At 43.6% G+C, this 26,920-nt stretch overlaps 1 protein-coding gene across 3 annotated transcripts in view; it reads right to left on the bottom strand.

The window, feature by feature from the left end:
• LOC115480337 (solute carrier family 2, facilitated glucose transporter member 11-like) overlaps nt 1-26,920 on the bottom strand; it is a 59,694-nt gene that overhangs the window by 12,277 nt on the left and 20,497 nt on the right. For all 3 annotated transcript variants that reach the window (XM_030218951.1, XM_030218952.1, XM_030218950.1), the window contains 6 exons: nt 25,845-25,969; nt 20,180-20,309; nt 19,931-20,079; nt 16,409-16,596; nt 11,303-11,413; nt 8,455-8,556 (listed from right to left, as the gene is read on the bottom strand). In XM_030218951.1, the coding sequence (XP_030074811.1) occupies nt 8,455-8,556; nt 11,303-11,413; nt 16,409-16,596; nt 19,931-20,079; nt 20,180-20,309; nt 25,845-25,969 (805 nt within the window). The remainder of the gene's footprint in view (nt 1-8,454; nt 8,557-11,302; nt 11,414-16,408; nt 16,597-19,930; nt 20,080-20,179; nt 20,310-25,844; nt 25,970-26,920) is intronic.

The following is a 26,920-nucleotide window of genomic DNA, read 5'->3' as shown; positions in this document are numbered from 1 at the left end:
ATTTACCTTTCAAATAATTTTTAGTATTTTACACATTTCTTTGTGCTAACAGTTGTTGAAGACCCCTGAAGTAGGCGATTTGTTCTGCTGAAAAACAGCCCTGTGTTGGGTCCTTTTCTGGTGCTTGTTCAATAAAGTGGGAGTTTACATCTATCTGCCTACTGGAAGTAATTTGGAGCATAGTTTATCACATCCAGGAAAAGTGTTTCTGTAGGACTAATGAAACAGAAGCATAGAGGGGCATAATCGAACGGCGCCGGCCAAATAGATGGCTGGCCGGCGCCGCAAAGAGCAGTCCTGAACTATTTTATCGAAAAAGATGGCCGGCCATCTTTCGTTTCGATAATACGGTTGGGGCCGGCCAAATGTCAGAGATGGTCGGCATCGGTTTTCGCTGATAATGGAAACCGAAGCCGGCAATCTCAAATCCGGCCAAATCCAAGGCATTTGGTCATGGGAGGGGCCAGCATTTGTAGTGCACTGGTCCCCCTCACATGCCAGGACACCAACCGGGTACCCTAGGGGCACTGCAGTGGACTTCAAAAATTGCTCCCAGATGTATACCTCCCTTACCTTGGGTGCTGAGCCCCCCCCAAATCCCCCCAAAACTCACTCCCCACAATTGTACACCATTACCATAGCCCTTAGGGGTGAAAGGGGACACCTACATTTGAGTACAGTGGGTTTTGGGGGGTTTTGAAGGGCTTAACATTTACCACCACAAGTGTAACAGGTAGGGGGGGATGGGCCTGGGTCCATCTGCCTCAAGTGCACTGCACCCACTAAATACTGCTTCAGGGACCTGCATACTGCTGTCAGGGAGCTGGGTATGACATTTCAGGCTGGCATAGAGGCTGGCAAAAAAATATTTAAAAAAATATTTTTGGGTGGGAGGGAGTTGGTGACCACTGGGGAAGTAAGGGGAGGTCATCCCCGATTCCTTGTCATTTGGTCAGTTGGGGCACCTTTTTGAAGCTTGGTCCTGAAAAAAACAGGGACCAAGTAAAGCCAGCGAATGCTCGTCAAGGCCGGCTTTCTTTTTTCCATTATCGGGTGAAGCCAGCCATCTCAAAGCATGCCCCCATCCCGCCTTTGCTACCCTACCGAAACGCCCCCTTGAAGTTTGGCCGGCTCCGCGACGGAAAGCAGTTGGCGCCGGCCAAAATCAGCTTTCGATTATACTGATTTGGCCGGCTTTAGGAGATCGCCGGCCATCTCCCGATTGTGTCGGAAGATGGCTGGTGATCTCCAAAAATAAGCTGAATAGTGTATCATAGCTACAGCATTGTATTTAGACCATAAGGGGATTACATTTTTGATAGGGGATTTTATCAAAGTATTACAGAGTCCTATTTATAAAGAATTTAAGGGGTAGTATTCAGTCCACAGCAGTAAATGGCTTTTAAGCTGCTTCTAGCTGCGGGCTAACAACCCCAGATATTTCATACCGGGGCATGCATAGGATTACCGTATGTCCTCTGTTAGGTCTTCTTCAGATATGTCCTTCAGGTTTTAAAATTTTTAGGTAAATATCTTCTTTTACTTTTATGTGCATATGACCAACGCACCTACCACATAATGAGAGAAACCATCTCTGGCCTATTAGACTGGACACATGGGGGTGCTGAAGAGAGAGAGAAAGGCATTGCTGATCTCCTGTCTGTTTCCCAGCTGGCTGAATCTATCAAAGGAATTTTGCTTGTCATACAAAGTCTTTCACAGATATCTCAGAAGCCAGCCAAAGTCCTTGAGAGGTATCTGCTCTTCTGATAAGTATGTTTGGGCTCAGATTCTGTCAAACTCAAATCTGGAAGTGTTTGAAAAGTAGATTATTGTCTACTGCTGTAATGTAAGTCAGTCACTGTTTGATGTGTGTTCATTAATTTCACCCCCAGACTGCCCCTAACATGGGATGGCTGGTCAAATGCTACTGAATATAGGTGGCCAGCCAGTTTAGTGGGGATTAACTGGGCAGGATTTTCCCAAGTCCATCTTAATGGCTTATGGACTTTTTTTTTAAGGAAATGTTCCAACCCTTTTTTAAACCACTACTACTACTACTACTATTTAGCATTTCTATAGCGCTACAAGGCATACGCAGCGCTGCACAAACATAGAAGAAAGACAGTCCCTGCTCAAAGAGCTTACAATCTAATAGACAAAAAATAAATAAAGTAAGCAAATCAAATCAATTAATGTGGACGGGAAGGAAGAGAGGAGGGTAGGTGGAGACGAGTGGTTACAAGTGGTTACGAGTCAAAAGCAATGTTAAAGAGGTGGGCTTTCAGTCTAGATTTAAAGGTGGCCAAGGATGGGGCAAGATGTAGGGGCTCAGGAAGTTTATTCCAGGCGTAGGGTGCAGCGAGACAGAAGGCGCGAAGTCTGGAGTTGGCAGTAGTGGAGAAGGGAACAGATAAGAAGGATTTATCCATGGAGCGGAGTGCACGGGAAGGGGTGTAGGGAAGGACGAGTGTGGAGAGATACTGGGGAGCAGCAGAGTGAATACATTTATAGGTTAGTAGAAGAAGTTTGAACAGGATGCGAAAACGGATAGGGAGCCAGTGAAGGGTCTTGAGGAGAGGGGTAGTATGAGTAAAGTGACCCTGGCGGAAGATGAGACGGGCAGCAGAGTTTTGAACCGACTGGAGAGGGGAGAGGTGACTAAGTGGGAGGCCAGCAAGAAGCAGATTGCAGTAGTCTAAACAAGAGGTGACAAGGGTGTGGATGAGGGTTTTGGTAGAGTGCTCGGAAAGAAAGGGGCGGATTTACGGATGTTGTAAAGAAAGAAACGACAGCTCTTGGCAATCTGCTGGATATGAGCAGAGAAGGAGAGAGAAGAGTCAAAGATGACCCCAAGGTTTCGAGCTGAGGAGACAGGGAGAATGAGAGAGCCATCAACAGAAATAGAAAACGGGGGGAGCGAGGAGGTGGGTTTGGGGGGGAAAATGAGAAGCTCGGTTTTGGTCATATTTAATTTCAGGTGGCGTTGAGACATCCAGACAGTGATGTCAGACAAGCACGCTGAAACTTTGGTTTGGATGCAAGGTGAGATATCAGGGGTAGAAAGGTAGATTTGGGAGTCATCAGCATAGAGATGGTAGGAAAAGCCATGGGATGAGATTAATGAGCCAAGGGAAGAAGTGTAGATAGAAAAGAGGAGGGGACCAAGAACAGAACCCTGAGGTATGCCGACAGGCAGAGGGATAGAAGTAGAAGAGGATCCACCAGAGTGAACACTAAAGGTGCGGAGGGAGAGGTAGGAAGAGAACCAGGAAAGGACAGAGCCCTGGAATCCAAGTGAGGACAGGGTATCGAGAAGTATGCTGTGATCGACAGTGTCAAATGCAGCGGAAAGATCAAGAAGAATGAGGATGGAATATTGACCTCTGGATTTAGCCAGTAATAGGTCATTGGAGACTTTAGTAAGCGCAGTTTCGGTTGAGTGGAGAGGGCGAAAACCAGATTGTAGTGGGTCAAGAATAGCATGTGAGGAGAGAAAATCAAGGCAGCGGCGGTGAACAGCACGCTCAAGTAATTTGGAGAGAAAAGGAAGGAGGGAGATAGGTCGGTAATTAGAGGGACAAGTAGGGTCGAGTGAAGGCTTCTTAAGGAGAGGTGTGACCACAGCATGTTTAAAGGCAGCAGGGACAGTCGCAGTGGAAAGTGAGAGGTTGAGAATGTGACAGATAAAAGGAATAACAGTAGGAGAGATGGCATTAAGAAGGTGGGTGGGAATGGGATCAGAGGAACAGGTGGTACATTTTGAGGAAGAAAGGAGAAGTGTAGTTTCCTCAATAGTAACTTCAGGAAAAGAGGAAAGGGAATGAGGGGAAGGAGAGAGAGGGGAACGGACTAGTGGAGGGAGAGGTGGTGAGGTAGAGAAAGCAAGCTTTATCTTTTGAACCTTGTTGTGAAAGAATTCAGCAAGGGTCTGAGGAGATAATGAAGGGGGAGTTGGGGGAGGGGGCACCTTGAGGAGAGAGTTCAATGTGGTGAAGAGAAGTCGAGGATTAGAGCCAAGAGAGTTGGTCAGTTGGATATAATAATCCTGTTTGGCACGTAAAAGAGCAGATTGGAAGGAGGTCAGCATGAACTTAAAGTGTAAGAAATCAGCAAGGGCCTGAGATTTCCGCCAGAGGCATTCGGCGGAGCGGGTACAGGAACGTACGTAGCGGATATTAGAAGTCAGCCAAGGTTGGGGTTTTGTACGCTTTACAGGGTGGGTCATCAAAGGTGCAAGAGTGTCTAAGGCAGAGGATAGAGTATTGTTGTAAGAAGAAACAGCCTCGTTGACAGACGTGGATGGTGCCACAGTAGAGAGGAGGTTTGAAACATGGGAGGATAGAGATGAAGGGTCAATATCGTGGATTCCTAGATAAATTAGATAGGATAGGACGGGACTGGGAGGGAGGAGATTTAAGTGTGAAAGTTATAAGATGGTGATCAGAGGAGGGATGATCAGAGGCAAGGAAACTAGAAGGAGAACAGTTGGAGGAGAAGATGAGATCAAGACAGTGACCATTTTGATGAGTGGGGGAGGTGGAGCATAGTTGGAGATTAAAGGACGACGTTAAAGCAAGTAACTTGGAAATATAAGAGTTGGAAGGATCATTAGCAGGAATATTAAAGTCACCAAGGATGAGAGAGGGGGAGGAAGGATCATGGAAGAAGGCAAGCCAGGCGTCAAAGTCACTGAGAAAGGATGAAAGGGACTTATCAGGGGGACGATAAATGACCGCTATTCGAAGAGGCAGAGGAGAGAAAAGGCGGATAGAGTGGACTTCAAAGGAGGAAAAACAGTGAGATTGAGGTGGAAGAAGGGGTTGAAATCTGGAGGAGGGAGAGAGAAGTAGTCCAACACCACCCCCACGGCCAGCAGGGCGAGGAGTATGTGAAAATAGATAACCGCCATGGCACAGGGCTGCGACTGAAGCAGAGTCATCAGGGCAGAGCCAGGTTTCTGTTATGGCGAGCAGATAGAGGTGACGCGAGATAAAGAGGTCCTGGATATAGGGGAGTTTGTTACAGATAGAGCGGGCATTCCATAGGGCGCAAGAGAAGGGCAGAGAAGAGGAGGGGAGTAGAGGAATAGAGATGAGGTTAGAGAGGTCACGGTGAGATCTGTAGAGTTTGGATAATAGTTGGTGAGGAGGGCCAGGATTGGGATTGATGTCACCAGCTGAGAGTAAGAGAAGGAGTAAAAGAGAGCGGAGGAGAGTAGGAGAGGTGTGGCCACGAAGGTGTCGAAGGCGAGAGGTATTTAGGTGGAATGGGGAAGGCAAAATGGAGGGAAGAAAGAGACGGAGATTAAAAGCCAAGAGGGAGGAAGAGGGTAGGAGAGAAGGTGAGGTGATGAAGTCAATGGATGGGAAGTGAGTTCCTGTAGCGGATAGAGGTAGGGGGTGAGGGAAAAGATTAGGAAGGGACAGAGCTAGGAAGAGAATGTGAATAGGGGCCATAAATGATTAAGGTACTTTAGCAACTGGAAAAATATTAGATACAAAGAGAAAAATGGCACCTAGAGCGGAGGCCCTGAGTGGATCGGAGTGGACCTGGGTGTCACCCCGGAAAAGGCTGTAAGGATATGCAGATGAGCTGCAAGTCCTCCACAGCACCTGAAAGGCAGCCGGTGGTAGAGCTGGGCACCTCTCAGCTGAGGAAAGGCTTACCAGGGGTTAGGCCGAAGCTAGCATTCCTCCCCCTGATGGTTGCCTGATCCTAGCCAAAAAGCACCTGGAAACTCTGTGCACTTGGAGAGAAGGCCCTGGGAAGATCGGGGTGGAACTGGAGTCACCCCGGATACAGCTGTGAGGAAATGCAGAAGGGCTGCAAGTCCTCCACAGCACCTGGTGGGAGCGCTGGGCACCTAGAGCGGAGGCCCTGAGTGGATCGGAGTGGACCTGGGTGTCACCCCGGAAAAGGCTGTAAGAATATGCAGATGAGCTGCAAGTCCTCCACAGCACCTGAAAGGCAGCCGGTGGTGCTAAGCTAACTGCTGTTACTACATTTTGAGAGAAGAGATATTTTCTCTGGTTTGTTTTAAATGTACTACTTAGAAGCTTCATTGAGTGATCCCTAGTCCTAGTATTTTTGGAAAGAGTAAACATCTACCTGTTCCACTCGTCAGTATTTTATAGACCTCTATCATATCTCCACTCAGCCATCTCTTCTCCAACCTCAAGAGCCCTAGCTGCTTTAGACTTCCCTCATAGTTAAGTTATCTCATCCCCTTTATCATTTTGTCACCCTCCTCTGTACTTTTCTAATTCCACTATATTATTTTTGAGATGCAGTGACCAGAATTGCACACAATATTCATGGTGCGGTCACACCATGGAGCGATACAAAGGCATTATAACATTCTCATTTTTGTTTTCCATACCTTTCCTAATGATACCTAACATTCTATTTGCTTCCTTAGCTGCCACTGCACAATGAGCAGAGTTTCAACGTATCATCAACAATAACACCTAAATCCTTTTTCTGGGTGGTGACTCCTAACGTGGAACCTTGCTCACATTAAATATCATCTGCCATTTGGATGTCCAGTCTTCCAGTCTCATAAGGTCCTCTTGCAATTTTTCAAAGTCTTCTTGCGATTTAACAACTTTGAATAACTTTGCGTCATCTGCAAATGTAATTACTTCACTAGTTATTCCCATCTCTAGATCATTTATAAATATGTTAAAAGCAGCAGTCCCAACGCAGACCCCTGGGGAACCCCGTTAACTACCTTTCTCCATTGAGAATACGGACCATATAATCCTACTTTCTGTTTTCTATCTTTTAACCAGTTTTTAATTCACAATAGGACATTACCTCCTATCCCATGACTTTCTATTTTCCTCAGGAGTCTTTCAGGAGGTACTTTATCAAATGCCTTTTGAAAATTCAGATACACAATATCGACCAGCTCACCTTTATCCACATGGTCATTTACCCCTTCAAAGAAATGTAGTAGATTGGTGAGGCAAGATTTCCCTTGACTAAATCTATGCTGGCTTTGTCTCATTAATCCATGCTTATATATACGCTCTGTAATTTTGTTCTTTATAATAGTCTCTACCATTTTGCCTGGCACCAATGTCATGCTCACCTGTCTATAATTTCCCAGATCACCTCTGGAACCCTTTTTAAAAATCGGTGTTACAGTGGCCACTTTCCAATCTTCTGGTACCATGCTTGATTTTAAAGATAAATTATATATTACTAACAATAGCTCTGCAAGTTCATTTTTCAGTTCTATCAGTACTCTGTGATGTATACCATTTGGTCCAGGTGATTTACTACTCTTCAATTTGTCAGATTACCCTATTACATCTTCCAGGTTTACAGAGGTTTGTTTCAGTTTCTCTGATTCATTACCATTAAATACCTTTTCTGGCATTGGTTTCTCTCCCACATCTTCCTCGGTGAAGACTGAAGCAAAGAATTCTTTTAGGGGTCTTTTACAAAGCAGCAGTAAGCCCAAAGTGGGCTTATCACTTGATAATCCAGAACTACTGCCAGCCCAACGTGGCCATCACCGGTAGTTCTGGCTGGAGTACACGCCATTTCTGGCACTCCGGAAACTTTATTTTTTTCTATAGCGCAGCACTAACCCAGCTGTAATTGGGCATCGCCTCATGCTGCCTGGTTACCGCCAGGTTACCATGGGAGCCCTTAGTGCCACCTCAATGGGTGGCAGTAATTGCTCCCTGCCGCATGGCCATGTGGTAAGCGTTATCTTATTATGTGGCCATTTTTTTGGGGGGGGGGCATTTTTCCGGCTGTAGCAGAAAGGGCCCTGGCGCGTGGGAAAAACAGCCCCCACCACTACCACAGGGCCCTTTTTCCCATAGCTTAGTAAAAGGACCCATCAATCTCTCCACTATGGCTTTGCTTTCCCTGAGTGCCCCTTTTACCCCTCGGTCATCTAGTGGCTCAACTGATTCTTTTACCGGCTTCTTGCTTCTAATATACTTTTAAAAATTTTTACTTTGTATTTTTGCCTGAAATGCAATCTTCTTTTCAAAGTCTGTCTTTGCCTTTCTTATCAGCGCTTTGCATTTGACTTGCCATTCCTTATGCTATTTCCTATCATTGTCCTGTTTCTGGAGGTCAACTTGTGCTTTTGTTTTTTTTGTATTTACCTTTTGGTGTGCTCCTTTACCCTTTTTCGATTGATCCTATTATTTTCAGTCAGATCCTTCTTCCATTTTCTGAAGGATTTTCTTTTAGCTCTAATAGCTTTCTTCACCTCATTTTTTTAGCTATGCTGGCTGCCAATTGGCCTTCCTTCCTCCTTCCTGTGCCTATTAGCTGTGCATTATACTGATACTATAGTAACTGTAAAATAGCCCCCTTAAATGCTAGCCTATGGAACTGTAACAGACTTAATAAAGTCCCTGAGGTTGCTTATTTAATTCTAAGTTTACCTTTTCCCAAGTGTCCCGTAGAAGAAGATATTCATACCTGCAGAGAGAGAGTCACTGTGAGGAGTCCCAGTGTCGATACCATGAGTGCATAGCCACTCAACAGCAGCGTCTTCCTGCCAAAACGCTCAACCAAGAGGCTCTAGGAGAATTAATATAATAATATTTTACTCCTACACTACCATGACCCCTCAAGTCTAAATACAGAATCTAATGTAATCTAATCTCAGCTTTTATAGACCACATTTAACCCTAGTAATTAGGGTCCAAAGAGGTTTACAATAATAAAATAGAATAACAATCAGCAGTGTGCATCATAATTATGAGCAATATTTGAGTCAATCAAGTTTTTTAATGTTTATGAAATATAAAATAAGATGGAGATTGTTAGATTGACAGTAGTAGGTTATTCTAGGACTGCACATCTTGGAAGGAGAAAGGTGAATTTAATATTTTCCTATGATGAACCAATCTAAAGGAAGGAAATTTTTAAAAAAATGAAGATTCCTAGACCTGGAAGAATCCCTACCGCAAGGAAAAGAAATCAATAAAGACAGATCCTCGTGAACCATACCATTCAGAACATTCAAGTTCAAAAAGAAAATGAAAAAGAACCCTTGGAGATAATGGCACTGGGGGTGGGGTGAAGTTATAAATGTAGGCTACTGTTAAGATGCATAATTTTATTTTTAACCCCAGTTATTAGTAACTAGATATCATTGCAAAAAATGGGATCTATGTTAAAATAGCATGAGTTAGAGGTAAAATAACACATTTTAACAGTGGCCCATGTTGATAACTTCCCCCTTTAGTTTGAAAAGTTTCAGTCTCTGGTAACCAGAACTAATATTGTGATGTCATAATACCTCATTCCACCAATGCCTAAGGGGCAACCTCATCAGTGATGTCACAATGGCTTGATTGCCCGATACTTGGCTCATTTTTTATTACATATAACAATGATTTTGATGGGTTTACCATTAAGATATGTTTATGTAATGGTATCAATGTAATGGTATCAGTTTAATTGTCAGGATTATTGAAATATATGTAGCATGATGTTGTGTTGGATCAGATACATATATATATACCAATATATTTGTACAGCTTTAAAAACATATTGAAACTGCAGCAGAAACTGGCTTTCACTCCAAGCTCCTCTCCCCCTCCCTTTGGGAACATTTAGAAGGACAAAAGGCACTACTTCAGGGGTCTTCAGACTTCCTCTCCCCCTCCCACTTGAAGGACTGTTAATAAAAGCTTGGCTAGGCGTTCACCTAAAAGCCATTAACACCTCTAGGACTCTCAACAAAAGAACTATTCAAATACAAACAAGTAAGTTTACTCTCTTCCTCTGATCAAAAAGCCTGGCTGGTCAACAGAACAAAGGATCAAAGGTAACCAGTAGATACAAGGAGACAGAAAAACCTGTGAAGGTGGGAATCCACACACCTATTGACAAAAGGAAAGTATAATGTGTATCTGCTACAGAGACTGAGCAGGAAGCCTTTTTACATCAAAAGACCATTTGTCAGCAAAATCCAGACAGGAAGTCTTGTGATGTCATAAGACATGAGACCAAGATACCACAATGCTTTGCAAATGCCCAGGGGTCGTGTGCAAACCAGGAAGCCAATACACAGATTCACGTGGCATGACTTCCTGCAGCTTGCAAGATATAAAAGATAGAAGCTGTTCCAGACAAGCAGTTTCTTCCCTTCAACTGCAACTCAGATCCATTTCTGCAGAAGCCCAGCTCCCTGCCATGAGGACCCCTCCTGTGACCCTGCAGCTCATCTCCCTGCTATGAGGACCTCTCCTAACCATGTGCTTACCTCAAGCTGCTCATACTTTGTAACCAGGACTTGTAAGTAACATAACTTTTGATCTAGACCTGCTACCTGGCTTTAAGTGCAGATTCTCTGTAAGACCCTTACCTCTTGCTGCTACATTAATCACTGCAATTGTATTATAATTGTAACTTTAAATAAACAAATCTAAATATATAGTGTTCCTGTTCTTTAAACCTGGTAATACAGGTTAATGAAATCCAATATATATTTAATTTGTGGCAATTGTGACTCTTGTTGCTGTAATCGGCGACTGGTGGAGAATTATTAAATATAAATATATATTTTAAAAATTATAAACAATATTGAGTGCTCTAGCTGTCCCCAAGTATAAATTAATTCCTTGTAACATTTACTGTTAACCCTAGTTATTAATAACCAATCTCAGTTTATAAAATGGGATCTGTGCTAAAATACCATGAGATAGAGGTAAAATAACACATCTAACGACAGCCCACTTTGATAACTGTGCCCCTTAGATTATTTCCTTAACTGTTTCAGGTCATTTCAGATACCTGCACGTTTTTTCACACACAATTTAAATGTAGTCTATCACTGACTCTTTTAAGTGCTGCAATAAAATGGGCTTTCACATTAATTATTTCCCAATCTATTTGTAGGATTAGTTGATGAAGAACCAACCTTTTGGCTCAGTGGTAGTGTGTTGCCATACAGATGAGTTGGGTTTGATTCCTTGGCAGGATTCTCTCTGGATCGGCAGGGATAGTATTGATAACCTCAGGGGAGAGGAATTCCTGCTACTGTGCAATGGTGACACTCAGTAGCCAGATTTGGGGCCTATAATTGCAAAGTTCCCAAAGGTTTTCTGGTGCCTGGGGTGCATGATGCCCACCCATGGGCTGCCATAACAATGACTGGACTGAGTTGTGTGGAATATTAAATGGGGTAAAAATCCCAGTCTAGTTGTGAATGAAAGTTCATGGTGCCAGATCTGACTCCTGGTTCTGATTAAGCTGGAAGGCCAAAGACGCAGGAGGAAACTGCTGAAGTCAGATTGTTCTGCTAGTCAGGACTTACACATATAATAACAGATGTGATTTCACCAATCCCAACTCCCAGTGTAATATATGGAATCTGGTCAGGAAGAAACCCTGCTTTCTCGAACACTTCATAGGAATAAAAGTAGATCTGTAAAACACAATGAAATCCACCATCAGAAAAGATCGAACACTAAGGTGTAGCATTCAGCTCCATCACCATGCAGGCTGTAGACATAGGAAACAGTTTAACTTCTGGCATTCAGTCATAACGACTTTCACAAACTTTCACACCAGGGGCGTATCTGCGTGGGGCCACAGGGGCCTGGGCCCCCGCAGATTTCGCCCTGGCCCCCCTCCCCGCCGTCAACCCTCCCCCGCTGCTTACTTTTGCTGGTGGGGGGCCCCAACCCCCGCCAGCTGAGGTCCGACCCGCAGTCTTCAAATTTCGTCTTCTTCCGTGGCCATGCTGCAAGGAAGTAACGCTGCAGTGCTGATTCGTTGAATCCAGTTGGGAGTCTGACGTCGCAGCACTGCAGCGTTACTTCCTTGCAGCATGGCCACGGAGGAAGACGAAATTTGAAGACTGCGGGTCGGACCTCAGCTGGCGGGGGTTGGGGCCCCCCACCAGCAAAAGTAAGCAGCGGGGGAGGATTGACGGCGGGGAGGGGGGTAGAGAGAGGCGGCGGCGGCGGCGGGGGGGGGGAGGGAGGCAAAAATGTGCCCCCCCTCTCCTGCTCTGGCCCCCCCTACCGCCGGATTCCAGATACGCCCCTGTTTCACACATCACTGCTGTTTAAGAAACTATTCTTCCATCATCATGCTAATTAAAACAAACCAATATTGTCATCATTTTCATAGTCTTACCAACCTTATCCTGTTTGGTAAGGTAAGATTATTAGGAAAAAAAAATGCAGTGCCATATTCTGGGCAGCCTGGTTGGGCCCTTTTGTCAGGGAGGGTAATTTGTCAAGGGCTATATTGTGGGCAGGCTGTTTTGACAGTGGCTGGTATGTCAGGGGCTATTATGTCTGGAACTTTTTTGTTTGGAGCTTTTTTGTCGTGGCTATTTTGACCGGGTACCCATGCTCATCCATATGGCCTGTAATTTGTTCTTTATAATAGCTTCTACCTTTTTGCGTGGCACTGATGTCAGGCTCATCAGCCTGTAGTTTCCTGGATCATTCCCCTGAGCCTTTTTTAAAGGTTGGTATTATATTGGCAATCTTCAGGTATTGTAGCTGATTTTAATGGTATATTACAGATTACTAGTAGTAATATCATTTTTTTTAGAACTCTGAGGTATATACCCTGTTTCCCTGAAACTAAGACATCCCCTGAAAATAAGACCTAGTAGAGGTTTTGCTGAATTGCTAAATATAAGGCCTCCCCCGAAAGTAAGACCTAGCAAAGTTTTTGTTTGGCCCCGATGGGACATGGACACAGAAACCTTAATTTTATTCGCTGCAACCCAAAGACGAAATAACATTAAAGAAACGTAAGAAACAAGACTGAGGTGGAAAATCTATCATCCAGCGGACTCCTACCATCCTCCTTCACGCTTTTCTGAAGATCAACTACCGGTAAGTGAGCCCGGAAAGAAAAGAAACATCCCCCTTGCAGAAATAATAAAAGAAAAGAAAATTAGTAACTGAGCCCTTTTGGCGCTGCTCCATCGCCCAAGGGCTAAGTCAGACTAGAAGGATGGAAAGTGTTGCGAATGTACAGGAGGAACGCATAAAGCGACACCAACGGGGAACGGAGCTACCATAGATTTAATACAGTAGGGATGATCCTGCGCCCTAAGCCCTCTCACAACCTCCTGAGACCCCCAGCCAGAGCAGCCCGGCCCCACATTCCATTACCTTCCCTAGTGCATACCCCTCCTCCATTCCCAGCCCGGCCAGGGCGGCTCTGCTCCGCTCGAGTCCTGAGGTCACTGTGGACAGATAGGTGAGCCACGGCCTACTCCTGCAGGATACCACCCCCCACTTCAATACTGTTCCCGACCGCCACAGTCCCCCTACTACTCCCGAATAAGACATCCCCTGAAATAAGACCTAGCGCATCTTTGGGAGCAAAAATTAATATAAGACACTGTCTTATTTTCGGGGAAACACGGTACCAGCCAACCCTGGTGATTTGTTACTCTTTTAATTTGATACTTTGTTCTATTATTTTTATTTATTTATTTATTTGTTACATTTGTATCCCACATTTTCCCACCTATTTGCAGGCTCAATGTGGCTTACATAGTACCCTAGAGGTGATCGCCAGTATCGGTATGAACAAATACAGAGTGAGGTTGTGGTAAAGTTTATGTGTGCTAGACGGATTGAGGAATCATAAGGAGGAAGAGTTAAGTTATGTCCAGTACGAGCTTTGGTTTTGTTGTGTTGCAGGGTTGAGACATTTAAGTTGGATCGTTAGGGTATGTCTTTTTGAACAGGTTAGTTTTTAGTAGTTTCCGGAAGTTTAGGTGTTGTATTCATTGTGCTTGGTAATGCGTTCCATAATTGTGTGCTTATATAGGAGAAGCTGGATGCATAGGTTGATTTGTATTTGAGTCCTTTGCAGCTTGGGTGGTGGAGATTTAGGTATGTTCGTGTTGATTTTTTATTTATTTTTGTTGCATTTGTACCCTGCGCTTTCCCACTCATGGCAGGCTCAATGCGGCTTACATATACAGGTACTTATTTGTACCTGGGGCAATGGAGGGTTAAGTGACTTGCCCAGAGTCACAAGGAGCTGCCTGTGTCTGAAGTGGGAATCAAACTCAGTTCCCCGGTTCCCCAGGACCAGTGTCCACCACCCTAACCACTAGGCCACTCCTCCAGTCTTGAAGTGTTTCTGATTGGTAGGTCTATGAGGTCTGTCATGTATACCGGGGCTTCGCATATATGATTTTGTAAACGAGGGTGCAGATTTTGAACGCAATATGTTCTTTGATTGGGAGCCAGTGTAATTTTTCTTGTAAGGGTTTTGCGCTTTCGAATCTCGTTTTTCCAAATATGAGCCTGGCTGCTGTCTTTTGGGCAGTTTGGAGTTTCTTTATGATTTCTTTTTTGCATCCTGCATAAATTCCATTGCAGTAGTCTAGGTGGCTTACCTGCTTATTTTCGAACGAGAAGGCTGGCCATCTTCTGACACAAATCGGGAGATGGCCGGCCTTCTCCTAAAGCCGGCCAAATCGGTATAATCGAAAGCCGATTTTGGCCAGCTTCAACTGATTTCTGTCGCGGAGCCGGTGAATGTTCAAGGGGGATTGTCGGCAGTATACCGAAGGCGGGACGGGGGCGTGGTTTAGAAATGGCCGGCTTCGGCCGATAATGGAAAAAAGAAAGCCGGCCCTGATGAGCATTTCGCCGACTTTACTTGGTCCCTTTTTGTTCACGACCAAGCCTCAAAAAGGTGCCCCAACTGACCAGATGACCACCGGAGGGAATGGGGGATGACCTCCCCTTACTCCCCCAGTGGTCACCAACCCCCAACAACAACATTTTTTTGCCAGCCTCTATGCCATCCTCAAATGTCATACCCAGCTCCATCACAGCACTATGCAGGTCCCTGGAGCAGTTTTAATGGGTGCAGTGCACTTCAGGTAGGCGGACCCAGGCCCCCCCCCCCCACCTGTTACACTTGTGGTGGTAAATGGGAGCCCTCCACCCCCCCCCCCAAAACCCACTGTACCCACATGTAGGTGACTCCCTTCATCCCTAAGGGCTACTATGGTAGTGGTGTACAGTTGTGGGTAGTGGGTTTTGGGGGGCTCAGTACACAAGATAAGGGAGCTATGCACCTGGGAGCAATTTGTGAAGTCCACTGCAGTGCCCCCTAGGGTGCCCGGTTGGTGTCCTGGTATGTGAGGGGGACCAGTGCACTACAAATGCTGGCTCCTCCCATGACCAAATGCTTTGGATTTGTCTGGGTTTGAGATGGCCGCCATTAGTTTCCGTTTAACCAGTTTTTAACCTAATCAGTCACTTTAGGTCCCATATCGAAGGCATTCAGTTTATTAATCAGTCGCCTGTGTGGAACCATGTCAAAGGATTTGCTAAAGTCCAAGTACACCACATCTAGTGCCCATCCCACATCCAATTGTTTGGTCACCCAGTCAAAGAAACCGATCAGATTCGTCTGACATGACCTGCCTCTAGTGAAGCCATGCTGCCTTGGTCCTGCAGGCCATTTGAATCGAGAAACCTCACGATCCTTCGCTTTAGAGGTTTTTCCATTAGTTTATTCACCACTGAGATCAGACTGACAGGTCTGTAATTCCCAAGCTCCTCCTTTCTTTCGCTTTTGTGAGGGGGACCACATCCGCCCTTCTCCAATCCTCCGGAACCACTCCAGACTCTAAGGAAGCATTGAAGAGGCCTAACAGTGGACCCAGCAGAACATCTCCGAGTTCCTTGAGTACCCTCAGATGTATCCCATCAGGCCCCATCACTCTGCCTACTTTTAGTTTAGCTAGCTCCTCAGGAACACAGTCTGCTGAGAATCAGTCCTGGTCTACCATCCATCCATCTGCATTAGCAGTTGTTTTCTGTAGTCCTGCTCCAGGCCTTTCAGCCGTGAACACAGAACAGAAATAATTGTTAAGCTGTTCAGCTTTATCCTTATCAGCTTCTACATATTCCTGCCCCTCAGCTTTGAGCCTTTCAATGCTATTGTGGCAGTTCCTCCTGTCACTTATATATCTGAAAAACGTCTTGTCCTTCAATTTTACTGTGTCAGCTATCTTTTCTTCCATTTGCCTCTTCGCTTTCCTGACCGCTTTTCATTTTTCTCTTAGTTTGTCCAGGTATCTCTACCTGTCTTCCTCTTTCTGAGTCCTCTTGTAACGAACAAATGCTAACCTTCTTTTCTTTACCTTTTCAGCTACTATGTTCGAGAACCTGAGTTTCCAAGATGGCATTTTTAAAGTGTTCGCATCACTTGCAATTTTCTCACTTTTGCAGCCGCTCCATTTAGTTTCTGTCTAACTAGTTTTCTCATCATCCCCCATTTTAAAGTTAAATGTAACTGCAGTTGTTTTCCTTAATGTACCCCCTTCCAGTGATTATGTCAACTTTGATCACATATGCTAACAAGTATCTTGGTATACTAATGAGTATTAACATTTAGATTGGCAATTACACTTAACTGCATTTATTCCACAGAGCTGTAAGGTAATTATCATGGCAAGTACACAATACAGTTGCCATCGCAAGGATTTCTCTCTCAGCAGGTCTAGGGCACTCAGAGTTTTGGTTCCTTTTCTTGCAGCTTGCTCCCTCATCATGTCCTCAATCTCATCACGATGGTCTCCATCTCCCCAGAGCTGCTTCACAGCTAGAGGACAAGGGCAATAAGAAATCAAAGTCATCAGTTGGTCAGGCTGTTAATTGCTTTCACTGCTTCTGTGATTCATTTTTCACCAATCCCTATCATCATTTAATGGAGGAGTGGTCTGGTGATTAGAGAAGCAGGGTGTCAGCCCTAGATGCCAGGTGCCAAACCTACTTTTCCCACTGACATTACTTGTGAATTTGGGCAAGCCATTTTACCTTATGCTGTCTCAGGTACAAATTTAACTGTCCTATTGGAAACTGGTGTTCATTTCCTATCGGTTTGTTTTGCTATTGTACACTGCTTTGAGTTGTCGTGAAAGGCAGTATATCAAGTCTAAATAAACATAAATAAACATAAACATTGTAAGCCCTCTAGAAGGCTGATGCGCAGATTTGTGGTAGAATTTCATTATCCAACAAATCTAGTGAAGGAAAATTGCCACGGTAATGAGTATGCAAATTAATGCCATGTTAAAATTGCAGCATTAATTACCTGCTCAGGCACTGGCAGAAAGATGATATTTAGAAATAAAAAGCATGCTGTGGCCCTTCACCCCCAACCCCTTCCCTCAAGAAAAAAAAAACAGGCCTGGGCCCCCCAAGCATCTGCCCTTCCAACCTAAAAAAAACCCAGTGGTCTGTTGGACTCCAACTGGCCCCTTCATAAAAATATAGCTTGGTGGCCCAGTGGGCCACCCCACCTGATCCCCTGACCCCTGATCCAACTAGGCCTGGCCCGGCAGACCCTCAGACAGGCCAGACTGAGCCAGGTCAGGTCCAACCCCCCCCCCCCCCCTAGTCACCATTGGCCCTGGTGATCTAGTGAAATCCTACTCCCTCTTCATAGGAGGCAGGAGGGATACCTACTCCATCTTGCCTCTAGGCACCATCATCTTCAAAATGGCAGTACCCTGCCCGGTCTAGTGCATCCTAGGATTCACTGGGAGGGGCCTAAGTACCAAAAGTACCATAGTTCTTAGGTCTCTTCCGGTGCATCCCAGGATGCACTGGGCAGGGCAAGATGTCATAATTTTGAAGATGATGACGTTCAGAGGCAGGAGGGAGAGACATCCCTCCTGCCTCCTATGAAGAAGAGGGGTATATGGAGGGGTCATGGGGGGTGGGATTCCACTAGACCACCAGGGCAAATGGTGACTGGGTGGGGGGAGTCGAGCCTGGCCTGACCTGTCCAGGAGTCTGCCAGGCCAGGCCAGGCCAGGTTGGGTTGGGGGATCGGAAGGTTGGATGGGTAGGCTATTTGTTTGTGAGGGGGCTGAGAGGGGTCTACTGAACCACTGGGGATAGTCTGCTCGTGAGATAGACATGGGGAAGCCACTGCTTGCCCTGGGATTGGTAGCATGGAATGTTGCTACTCTTTGGGTTTCTGACAGGTACTTGTGACCTGGATTGGCCACTGTTGGAAACAGGATACTGGACTAGATGGACCATTGGTGTGACCCAGTATAGCTATTTATATGATCTTATGTTTTTTTTAAAGGTTGGGAGTCAGGCCAATGCTCGGGAAGGGGGGAGCGGCAGTGACAGCATTTTTGGAGAAGCTGGTCCGGGGTGGGGTGGTCGAGTTGGTGGGAGAGGAGTGCCATTAGACACCTCTTCTCTCAACCAACCCTCAACACTACCCTGGATCAGGTGTTAGGTTTCTGTCACTATAATGCTTGAGAGACTTCTTTTTTTCTTTTTAAACATTGCTGCCTTTAATGCTGGTGTTAGGTTCTGAGCATTGGCCCATAGGTGGGGGACCTATTTACTGTACCTGACTGTAAGTTGCCTTGAGCTCAGTTTTATGAAGGTGACTAAAATCTAAATGCAGAAAATGTCCAGGTACAATATGACTGTTCATCCCTTCACCCATCTTATCCTGTCAGTACAAGTGCTTTGTTCTCTTCTTGGAATGAGGAAAGTAGTGTATTTCAGCCAAACCGTTTATCACCTAATTCTACAATAGTGCCTAAATATAAGCGTCATTTGCATGCTTAAAATGATAGAATACTTATTTATGTGGTCTAATCTAGTTTGATTATATTTGTGAATTTTTGTTTACAATACAACCTGTTTTATTTTCATATAATCATGATTTTCTTGATGTATATTTTGTAAGTTATAAATAAATTTAAAAAAAAATAGAATTCTTAGCACTTGCATATGTACATGTAACATTTATATCAGTACTATGTGTGTGCTCAGTGGTATTCTGTAGGACTCCTGGCTGGTTAAATAGCGTTTAGCTGGCTAAGCGCTAATATTCAGCATAAGATAGCCGATTATCTCCGCTGAATATTTGCGCTTAGTGCCTAGCTGGCTAAACGTGAATATTCAGCGCTAAACTGGCTTAGTTGAACTGTTAAGATAGGCCTGATATTTAAGTATCTTTAATTGCTATTAACTTAACCAGCTAGCGCTGAATATTCGCTTAGCCCGTTAAGTTGCTGCGACCAACACTGAAACACTGAAATTCAATGTCGGTTGCTGGATATGGTCTGGCATGGAATATCTGGGGTTAGCGCCACCGGCGGCAGCTAACTGCGCTGCCTTCTGCCGTCTGAATATCTGGGGGGAGGGGGGTAGATTATAGAATAATGTCATTTACACTCTAACAGTGGCGTAGCTAGAGGGCCACGGGAGCCTGGCCCCCCCAAATTGGCTCTGAGGGGGCTTGCAGTTTCATTAAAACGAGCATGCATGGTGCGACTCAGAACAGAGCAGGGCAGGCAATGCGAGCTTCAGCTGGCGGGGGTTGGGGACCTCCGCCAGCCAAGGTACCATCGTGCAGCGGCGGCGGGCGGACAGTGGTGGCAGTGGGGGGTGTCAGTAGCGGCAGCAGCGGAGGTGGCGGCAGGTAGGCGGGCCAAAATGTGCCCTCCCTCCTGTCAAGGTCTAGCTACACCCCTGCACTCTAATGTCATTTATGCCTGCTATCGACATGATGTAGGTGGGTGTGCCTGAGTGCTGACCTTTCACAAATTCTTGAAGGCTTTTCAATAAATTCCTTTACTAGATGTTGAAATCAGTTAAAGCCGAGATCTTTCTCCTCGCCACTACATTTTCAAGAATGTTCCTTTAAATCTTACAGTTTTCATAACATGTACTATACATTAACTTGTACTGTTTATTACTTATGTAAGCCACATAGAGCTGAATAATTCTATTTGGGTAATGTGAGACACAAGTATCAAATAAATAAATAACATTTGGGGGCTATTCCATTCTAGAATTTGTGTTCAGCATGCTGCATTTTGGTGCTTAAATTTTGGCTTTGTACAATTGCCTCCTTAACAGCAAAACTAATTATCTGAAAAGCCTCTGGCCCAATTTACCTTTCATGCAGGCTTCTTTGTTTCCTTTTTGCATAAGGAGGTAGGGAGGTGACTCTGGAAAGAATGGCAGGGTGACCAGCTGAATCACTGAGGATATTCCACTGACAGCCAAAAGCAATGGCCATCGGGTTTCTGTTCCTAAAATTTCACTGAAAAACACAAACCATAAATTTGTGAACTTCTCTTTAGTGTGTTTTAGAAAGAGAAGTAAAGAATCAGCAAGTCCGTATATGCATACATTGGACATACCGTAACCCAAAGATTTGCCCAAAGCATTTTCCTGCTGTCACAAAAATGGAGACCGAGGTGTTTGTAAATCCACGGAATTTCCTGGGGGCAATCTCTCCTGCATATTGCGCATGTAAATTAAGACCCAAACCTTGAACAGAAATTAAAAAGAAAACACTTGTTTACTGGAAATAACAATACAGCACAAGTTCTCGCTAATGTATGAGATATGTGGGTGGAGAAGACAACCCATTGACAACACTCATAATGTTGTTCTTACTATACCTGAGTCCACAATGAGTGTTGGGGCTGTCAGAGTTTATGGCAAGAGATTAATATGAATTGTGAGATGACCTGTTATTAACAAACTGTAGGAATTCACATGACCAGGTTTGTGATGGCAGAATCAACTGCCAGCTGGGTTTGTCTCACATTTCATAATAACTAGAAGTCTAATGGAAATGCAGGCTCTTACGTAGTTGGGCCTGTCTGGCAGTTCTGAAATAGTTAGACCACGAGCATTTTAGCAGCCGCCCTATGGACCAACTCCATCCAGTTTATATCTTTTTGAAGGTGCGGTCTCCAGAATTGTACACGATATTCTAAATTAGGTCTCACCAGAATTTTATACAAGGGCATCATCGCCTCCTGTTCCTACTGGCCATTCCTCTCCCTATGCACCCAAGCAACCTTCTAGCTTATACCGTTGCCTTTTCTACCTGTTTGGCCACCTTAAGATCATCACACATGATCACATCCATGTGTCACCTAGATAAGATGTTAGATAGTGCTAGGGAGGAGCCTGCTGTCTTGGTACATGTGGGTACCAATGACATAGGAAAATGTGGAAGGAAGGTTCTGGAAACCTAATTTAGGATCTTAGGTAGAAAGCTGAAGTCCAGATCCTCCAGGGTAGCATTTTCAGAGATGGCCCTGTTCCATATGCAGGACCCAAGAGGCAGGTAGAGCTTTGCAGTCTCAATGCGTGGTTGAGACAATGGTGCAAGGATGAGGTATTTGTAAGGAACTGGACAACATTCTGGGGAAGGGGGAGCCTGTTCCAAAAGGATGGATTTCACCTTAACCAGGATGGAACCGGGCTGCTGGTGCTAAGTTTTAAAAAGGAGATACAACAGCTTTTAAACCAAAATGGGGGGGGGGGGGGGGGGGGGGGGGGGAGAGGAAAGCCAACAGTGGCCCAGGAACGCATGGTTCAGTGTGGAGTATCCTTGAAGGATACTATTGAAACATAATCTTTAGGGAGTCCCAGTAGAGGCTCCTGCCCACTTAAATCACTTTGAATATCAGTACCATAGTAACATCAGAAGCAGAAAGCCTGTGAAGGAATCCATGGGACTGTTAGATCATGAAGGAGCAAAAGGGGTACTCAGGGAGGCCAAGGCCATAGCAGAGAGATTGAATGAATTCTTTGCTTCAGTCTTTACGGAAGAAGATATGTACCAGAAATGGTTTTCAAGGGTGATGATGCGGAACAATTGAAAGAAATCTCGGTGAACCTGGAAGATGTATTGAGCCAAATTGTCAAGTTAAAGAGTGACAAATCACCTGGACCATATGGCATCCACCCCAGGGTACTGAAAGAACTCAAACATGAAATTACTGATTTGTTATTAGTGATTTGTAACCTGTCATTAAAATCATCTGTAGCACCTGAAGATTGGAGGGTGGCCAATGTAACACCAATTTTTAAAAATGGTTCCAGGGTTGATCCAGGAAATTACAGACCTGTAAGCCTGACTACAGTGCTGGGGAAAATAGTGGAAACTACTATAAAGAATAAAATTATGGAACACATAGACAAACATGGTTTAATGGGAAAGAGTCAGCATGGGTTCAGCCAGGAGAGGTCTTGCCTCACTAATTTGCTTCATTTCTTTGACGGCGTAAATAAACCTGTTGCTGTAGGTGAGCTGGTTGATGTAGTGTAGCTAGATTTTCAGAAAGCTTTTGACAAAGTTCCTCATGAGAGACTCCTGAGAAAATTAAAAACTCATGGTATAGGAGGCTATGTCCTGTGGTTTAGGAATTGGTTATTGGACAGAAATTGGTGGAGGAGGGTGAACAGTAGAGTGCTGCAGGGAACTGTTCTGGGACCGGTGCTATTTAACATATTTATAAATGATCTGGAAAATGGAATGACAAGTGAGGTGATTACAATTGCAGATGACACAAAACTATTCAAAGTTGTCAAAACATACGTGGATTGTGAAAAATTGCAGGAAGACCTTAGGAAATTGGAAGACTGGGCATCCATATGGCAGATGAAATTTAATGTGGACACATGCAAAGTGATGCACATTGAGAAGAATAATCCGAATCATAATTACCTGATGCTAGGGTCTACCTTAGGAGTCAGCACTCAAGAAAAAGATTTAGGTGTCATTGTAGACTATACACTGAAATTTTCTGCCTAGTGTGTGGCAGCAGCCAAAAAAAAGCAAATAGTATGATAGGACTTATTAGGAAAGGGATTGAAAATAAGACCGAGAATATTATGACTCTGTTTCGCTCCATGGTGCGACCTCACCTTGAGTATTGCGTTCTATTCTGGTGGATTTTCCCCAAGTCATTTTAATAATGGTCTATGGACTTTTCCTTTAGGAAGCCATCCAAAACTTTTTAAAACCCCGCTAAGCTAACCGTCTTTACCACTTTCTCTGGCAATTAATTCAAGAGTTTAATTACACGTTGAGTGAAGAAATATTTTCTCCAATTCATTTTAAATTTACTACTTTGTAGCTTCATCGCATGTCCTAGTTCTAGTTTTTTTGGAAAGAGTAAACAAACGATTCAAGTCTACCTGTTCCACTCCACTCATTATTTTATAGACCTCTATCATATCTCCCCTCAGCTGTCTTTTCTCTAAGCTGAAAAGCCCTAGCCACTTCAGCCTTTACTCATAGGGAAGTTGTCCCATCCCTTTTATCATTTTCGTCGCCCTTCTCTGTACCTTTTCTAATGCCACTATATCTTTTTTGAGATGCAGTGACCAGAATTGAACACAATATTCAAGGTGTGGTTGCACCATGGACTGATATAAAGGCATTTTTGTTTCCCATTCCTTTCCTAATAATACCTAACATTGTATTTGCTTTCTTAGCCGCCACAGCACACTGAGCAGAGGGTTTCAACGTATCATCAACAACGACGCCTAGATCCCTTTCTTGGTCGGTGACTCCTAACGTGTAACCTTGCATTATGTAGCTATAATTCGGGTTCCTCTTTCTCACATGCATCACTTTGCACTTGCTCACATTAAACGCCCTTTAGACGCCCAGACTCCCAGTCTTGTAAGGTCCTCTTGTAATTTTTCACAGTCCTCTTGCGATTTAACAACTATTATAAAATACAGCACCTAACTTAGGGACAGGTATTTAGGCCTGCTTTTGGATGGCCTAAATAGGTTTGTCTACATTTTTGGTGCAAGACTGGCACGTGAATGTATTCTATAAACTACGCCTAACTTTAGGCATTGTTTATAGACTCACGCTAAGTGTGTGGTTTTTTTGGCTCCGATTTTTCAGGTGCCATTTATAGAATATTTCCTTTGGTGCCTACATTTAGATTCATTTAGTTTTGGCTTTAGATTAATTTAGTTTTATTTCTTGATAGACTGGTCTTCAAGCTGTATAACATAACAAAGTAGTTTACAAGAACAAATATTATAAAAGAAATACAATGACTAAAGAACAAAGATGGAAGAGAAGGGTAGCAAGGGAACAAGATTTATTTTTTTATTTTGTTATTTATTTACGTCAATTTATATACCGTATCTTATTGCTACTGCAAGACAGAATGGTTTACAATTTATAAAAAGAAGCAATACAATAAGTACAAATTGGACAAACATTAGAACTCCAATCATTACAGGAAAGCACAGCAAACCCACAAACTAGCTACATAAGATGAAAACAGTATAACTCATGATTAGTATACAGGAGAACACTGCAAATACAAAATTAAATACATAATACATAATGAAATACATAATATAATCTACACAGACAAATAATACAGTTTTGATTTAATATATATTACAGATGCCCATTTATAACCTTTCTTCCATTATTCTAAATTCTGTTCTACATACTCGATAAAGTAGAAGGTTTTCAAAAGTTTCCGAAAATGAAAGTAGGATTTCTCAAGTCTGATCTCTTTTGGAAGGCCATTCCAAAGAGAGGGAGACAAATAGAAGAAAGCCGAATTCCGTGTAGATTCCCATCTAGCCCTAGCGAGAGGAGGAATCACTAACCTGTTGTCTGTCAGGGATCTAAGGGTTCGTGTGGCAGTGTAAGGAATAGTTAGATGGGACGAGAAGAGACCCCACTGGCCAGACTGACCCGGTTCCATATGCCAATGTGAAGAAAGAAACTTTCAGCCAGGTATTAAATTTAGCCCAATTCAATTCACTGTGCAACTCAGGGGGAGGAAGAGGATCCAGGTACAAATGGTAATGTTTTGGGCACTCAATATAAGGCAGAAAGGTGGAAGGCAGGACCAGTTGATTCATATAGTGTGAACGTGTTGCACGTAAAGAAAGAGCAAGGTTAAGCATGTCAGACAGATACAATGAAATACCTGAACAAAGTGATTTATGATCCAGGAAGAGAACCTTTGAGGTGAGGAGGTGTTTGTGGGCATTAATGAAGTAGCTATGTTGTCTCCAAATCTCTTTTTTTATACTTTTCTTTTCGGCAAACACTTTCTTCTTGATGTTTTCTATTCAGGTTCTCTTTACTACTGTCTATAAGTTTTAGCTATAATGTTGTACTTCAGGTGTGCTGCACTATTTCCCAGGCCCCATCTTTCTTTACTATCAGCCACATGCAGGAATTTCTGGCTGGTCACAAACTCTGATGGTGCCTCCTGTTGCTAGGGCAACTCAGCTACCTGGTATAACTTGTTACAAATGTAATTTACTGAGAAGAGGTATGGCAAGTACACCAATTACAAGCCTCCAGCCCATATGAAAGACCCAATTACAAGTCTCCAGCACATATGCAGCACCTATGATTGGTCCAGGGTAGAGGAGAGGCGGATGCTCACCACAGCCTATAAAACCATGCTGCAGACAAGAAACTCTGAAAAACTAGTCATGCTTGGAAAGAGAGTTTCAGATCCGTCCCATCGCCTATTTTTTCCCGAAGGGGGTGCTCTCCCCCTTTCGTAAAAACTAATTCTCTATATCTAAGAATCTTTCTTTCTTTCTTTCTTTCTTTCTTTCTTTCTTTCTTTCTTTCTTTCTTTCTTTCTTTCTTTCTTTCTTTCTTTCTTTCACTCTGTTCTGTGACCTTTGTATGAGAAATAAACTTTCCCTCCTCCTTTTTCTTTTCTTTATATAATTAGTCTTATTACTTATAATTACCAGAAGTACTGATGTTAGATTTTGCAAGTTTGTTATAACTTGCCACTGATATTTGACGCTATGCTGCTGGGTGAGTAATAAAAGACTTTTAATTCTCTGATTCCTGTCCAATTTTTCTATAATATTTTGTAAGATGTTTAGAGAATAGCAAACAAATGCGCAGCCTAGTACACTACTTTTCACCCTCTCAAGGCCAAAAAGATTTGGAGTGAATTAAGATCATTGCCTCAACCTTACACCAAAATTGCTGTGAGCATCTCTACTGGAGAGTGTAGCTGACTAGGGGTGAAGCTGGTTTACCTGAACTGAATCCAAGGAGAAAGCGTCCAACCATAATCATCTCAAAAGAGCCAGCCTCTCTGCTGAGGCCACTGAGCAGAGCAGCTCCCATTAGGATCAGAGTATTCCACAGTTGACATTTCTTCCTGTAATGGCAAATGAATGTTTAAAATATTTTTCCAGTTAAATACTCAATTTAGCTTCCTATTTCTTCCGAAATTCCCTTGGCTGAAGGTCAGGGAACTGTAATGAGGAAGGAGTCCATAGAGCTAGCAAGAGATTAACCTGAATCCTCTCACCAGCAGTCACCAGAAGGACAAAGTGGGAATGGAAAAGGCTAACAAGGGTTTTACATATTGATATTTGTTTCTCTGATTTATAGATCATTACCTTCACAGAAATGCTTTGACAGTGATAGGCACTGTACCTGTTTCATGACCATCTATCCAGGGGAAAGTATGTAACATAGTAACATAGTAGATGACGGCAGAAAAAGACCTGCATGCCATCCAGTCTGCCCAAGACAAACTCATATGTGTATACCTTACCTTAGGGCTGCATTTCTGAAGTAGGCTGTTTATAGCTATTCTGCATGCTGTTTATATTCTTTAACTTGTATATTTTTGTAAAGTTTGTATTTTGTAGCTCTTGCCTTTTCATTACTTTTTATTCTTTAATTTTTTTAGGACTGCATTTTGATTAAAATTTGTAATGTGATACCAGGAACCAGAGATTACTTACTTCATCATCTATCCAATTGTAAAAATGTAATTTATAAGTCAGTCTATACTGCTGGATTCAGTTATTTGGGTTCTAAATGGTGGAATTCAATTCCCATGGAAATAAGAACTATTACAAACTACCTTCATTTCAGGAAAGAACTAAAAACCTACCTATTCAAGAAATGATATAATTAATGAATCAGCATCTACCACCTTTTTCAGTAGTAGCTCAAGGTGAGTTACATTCACTGGGTATTTTCTTGTCTCTGGAAGGGCTCACAATCTAATTTTGTGCCTGAGGCAATAGAGGGTTAAGTGACTTGCCCAAGATCACAAGGAGGCATATTTTCAAAGCACTTTGGGAGGCTAAGTTCC

Source organism: Microcaecilia unicolor, chromosome 11, assembly GCF_901765095.1.
Source record: "Microcaecilia unicolor chromosome 11, aMicUni1.1, whole genome shotgun sequence".
Taxonomy (NCBI): domain Eukaryota; kingdom Metazoa; phylum Chordata; class Amphibia; order Gymnophiona; family Siphonopidae; genus Microcaecilia; species Microcaecilia unicolor.
This window is presented reverse-complemented; position numbering and strand designations above follow the sequence as displayed.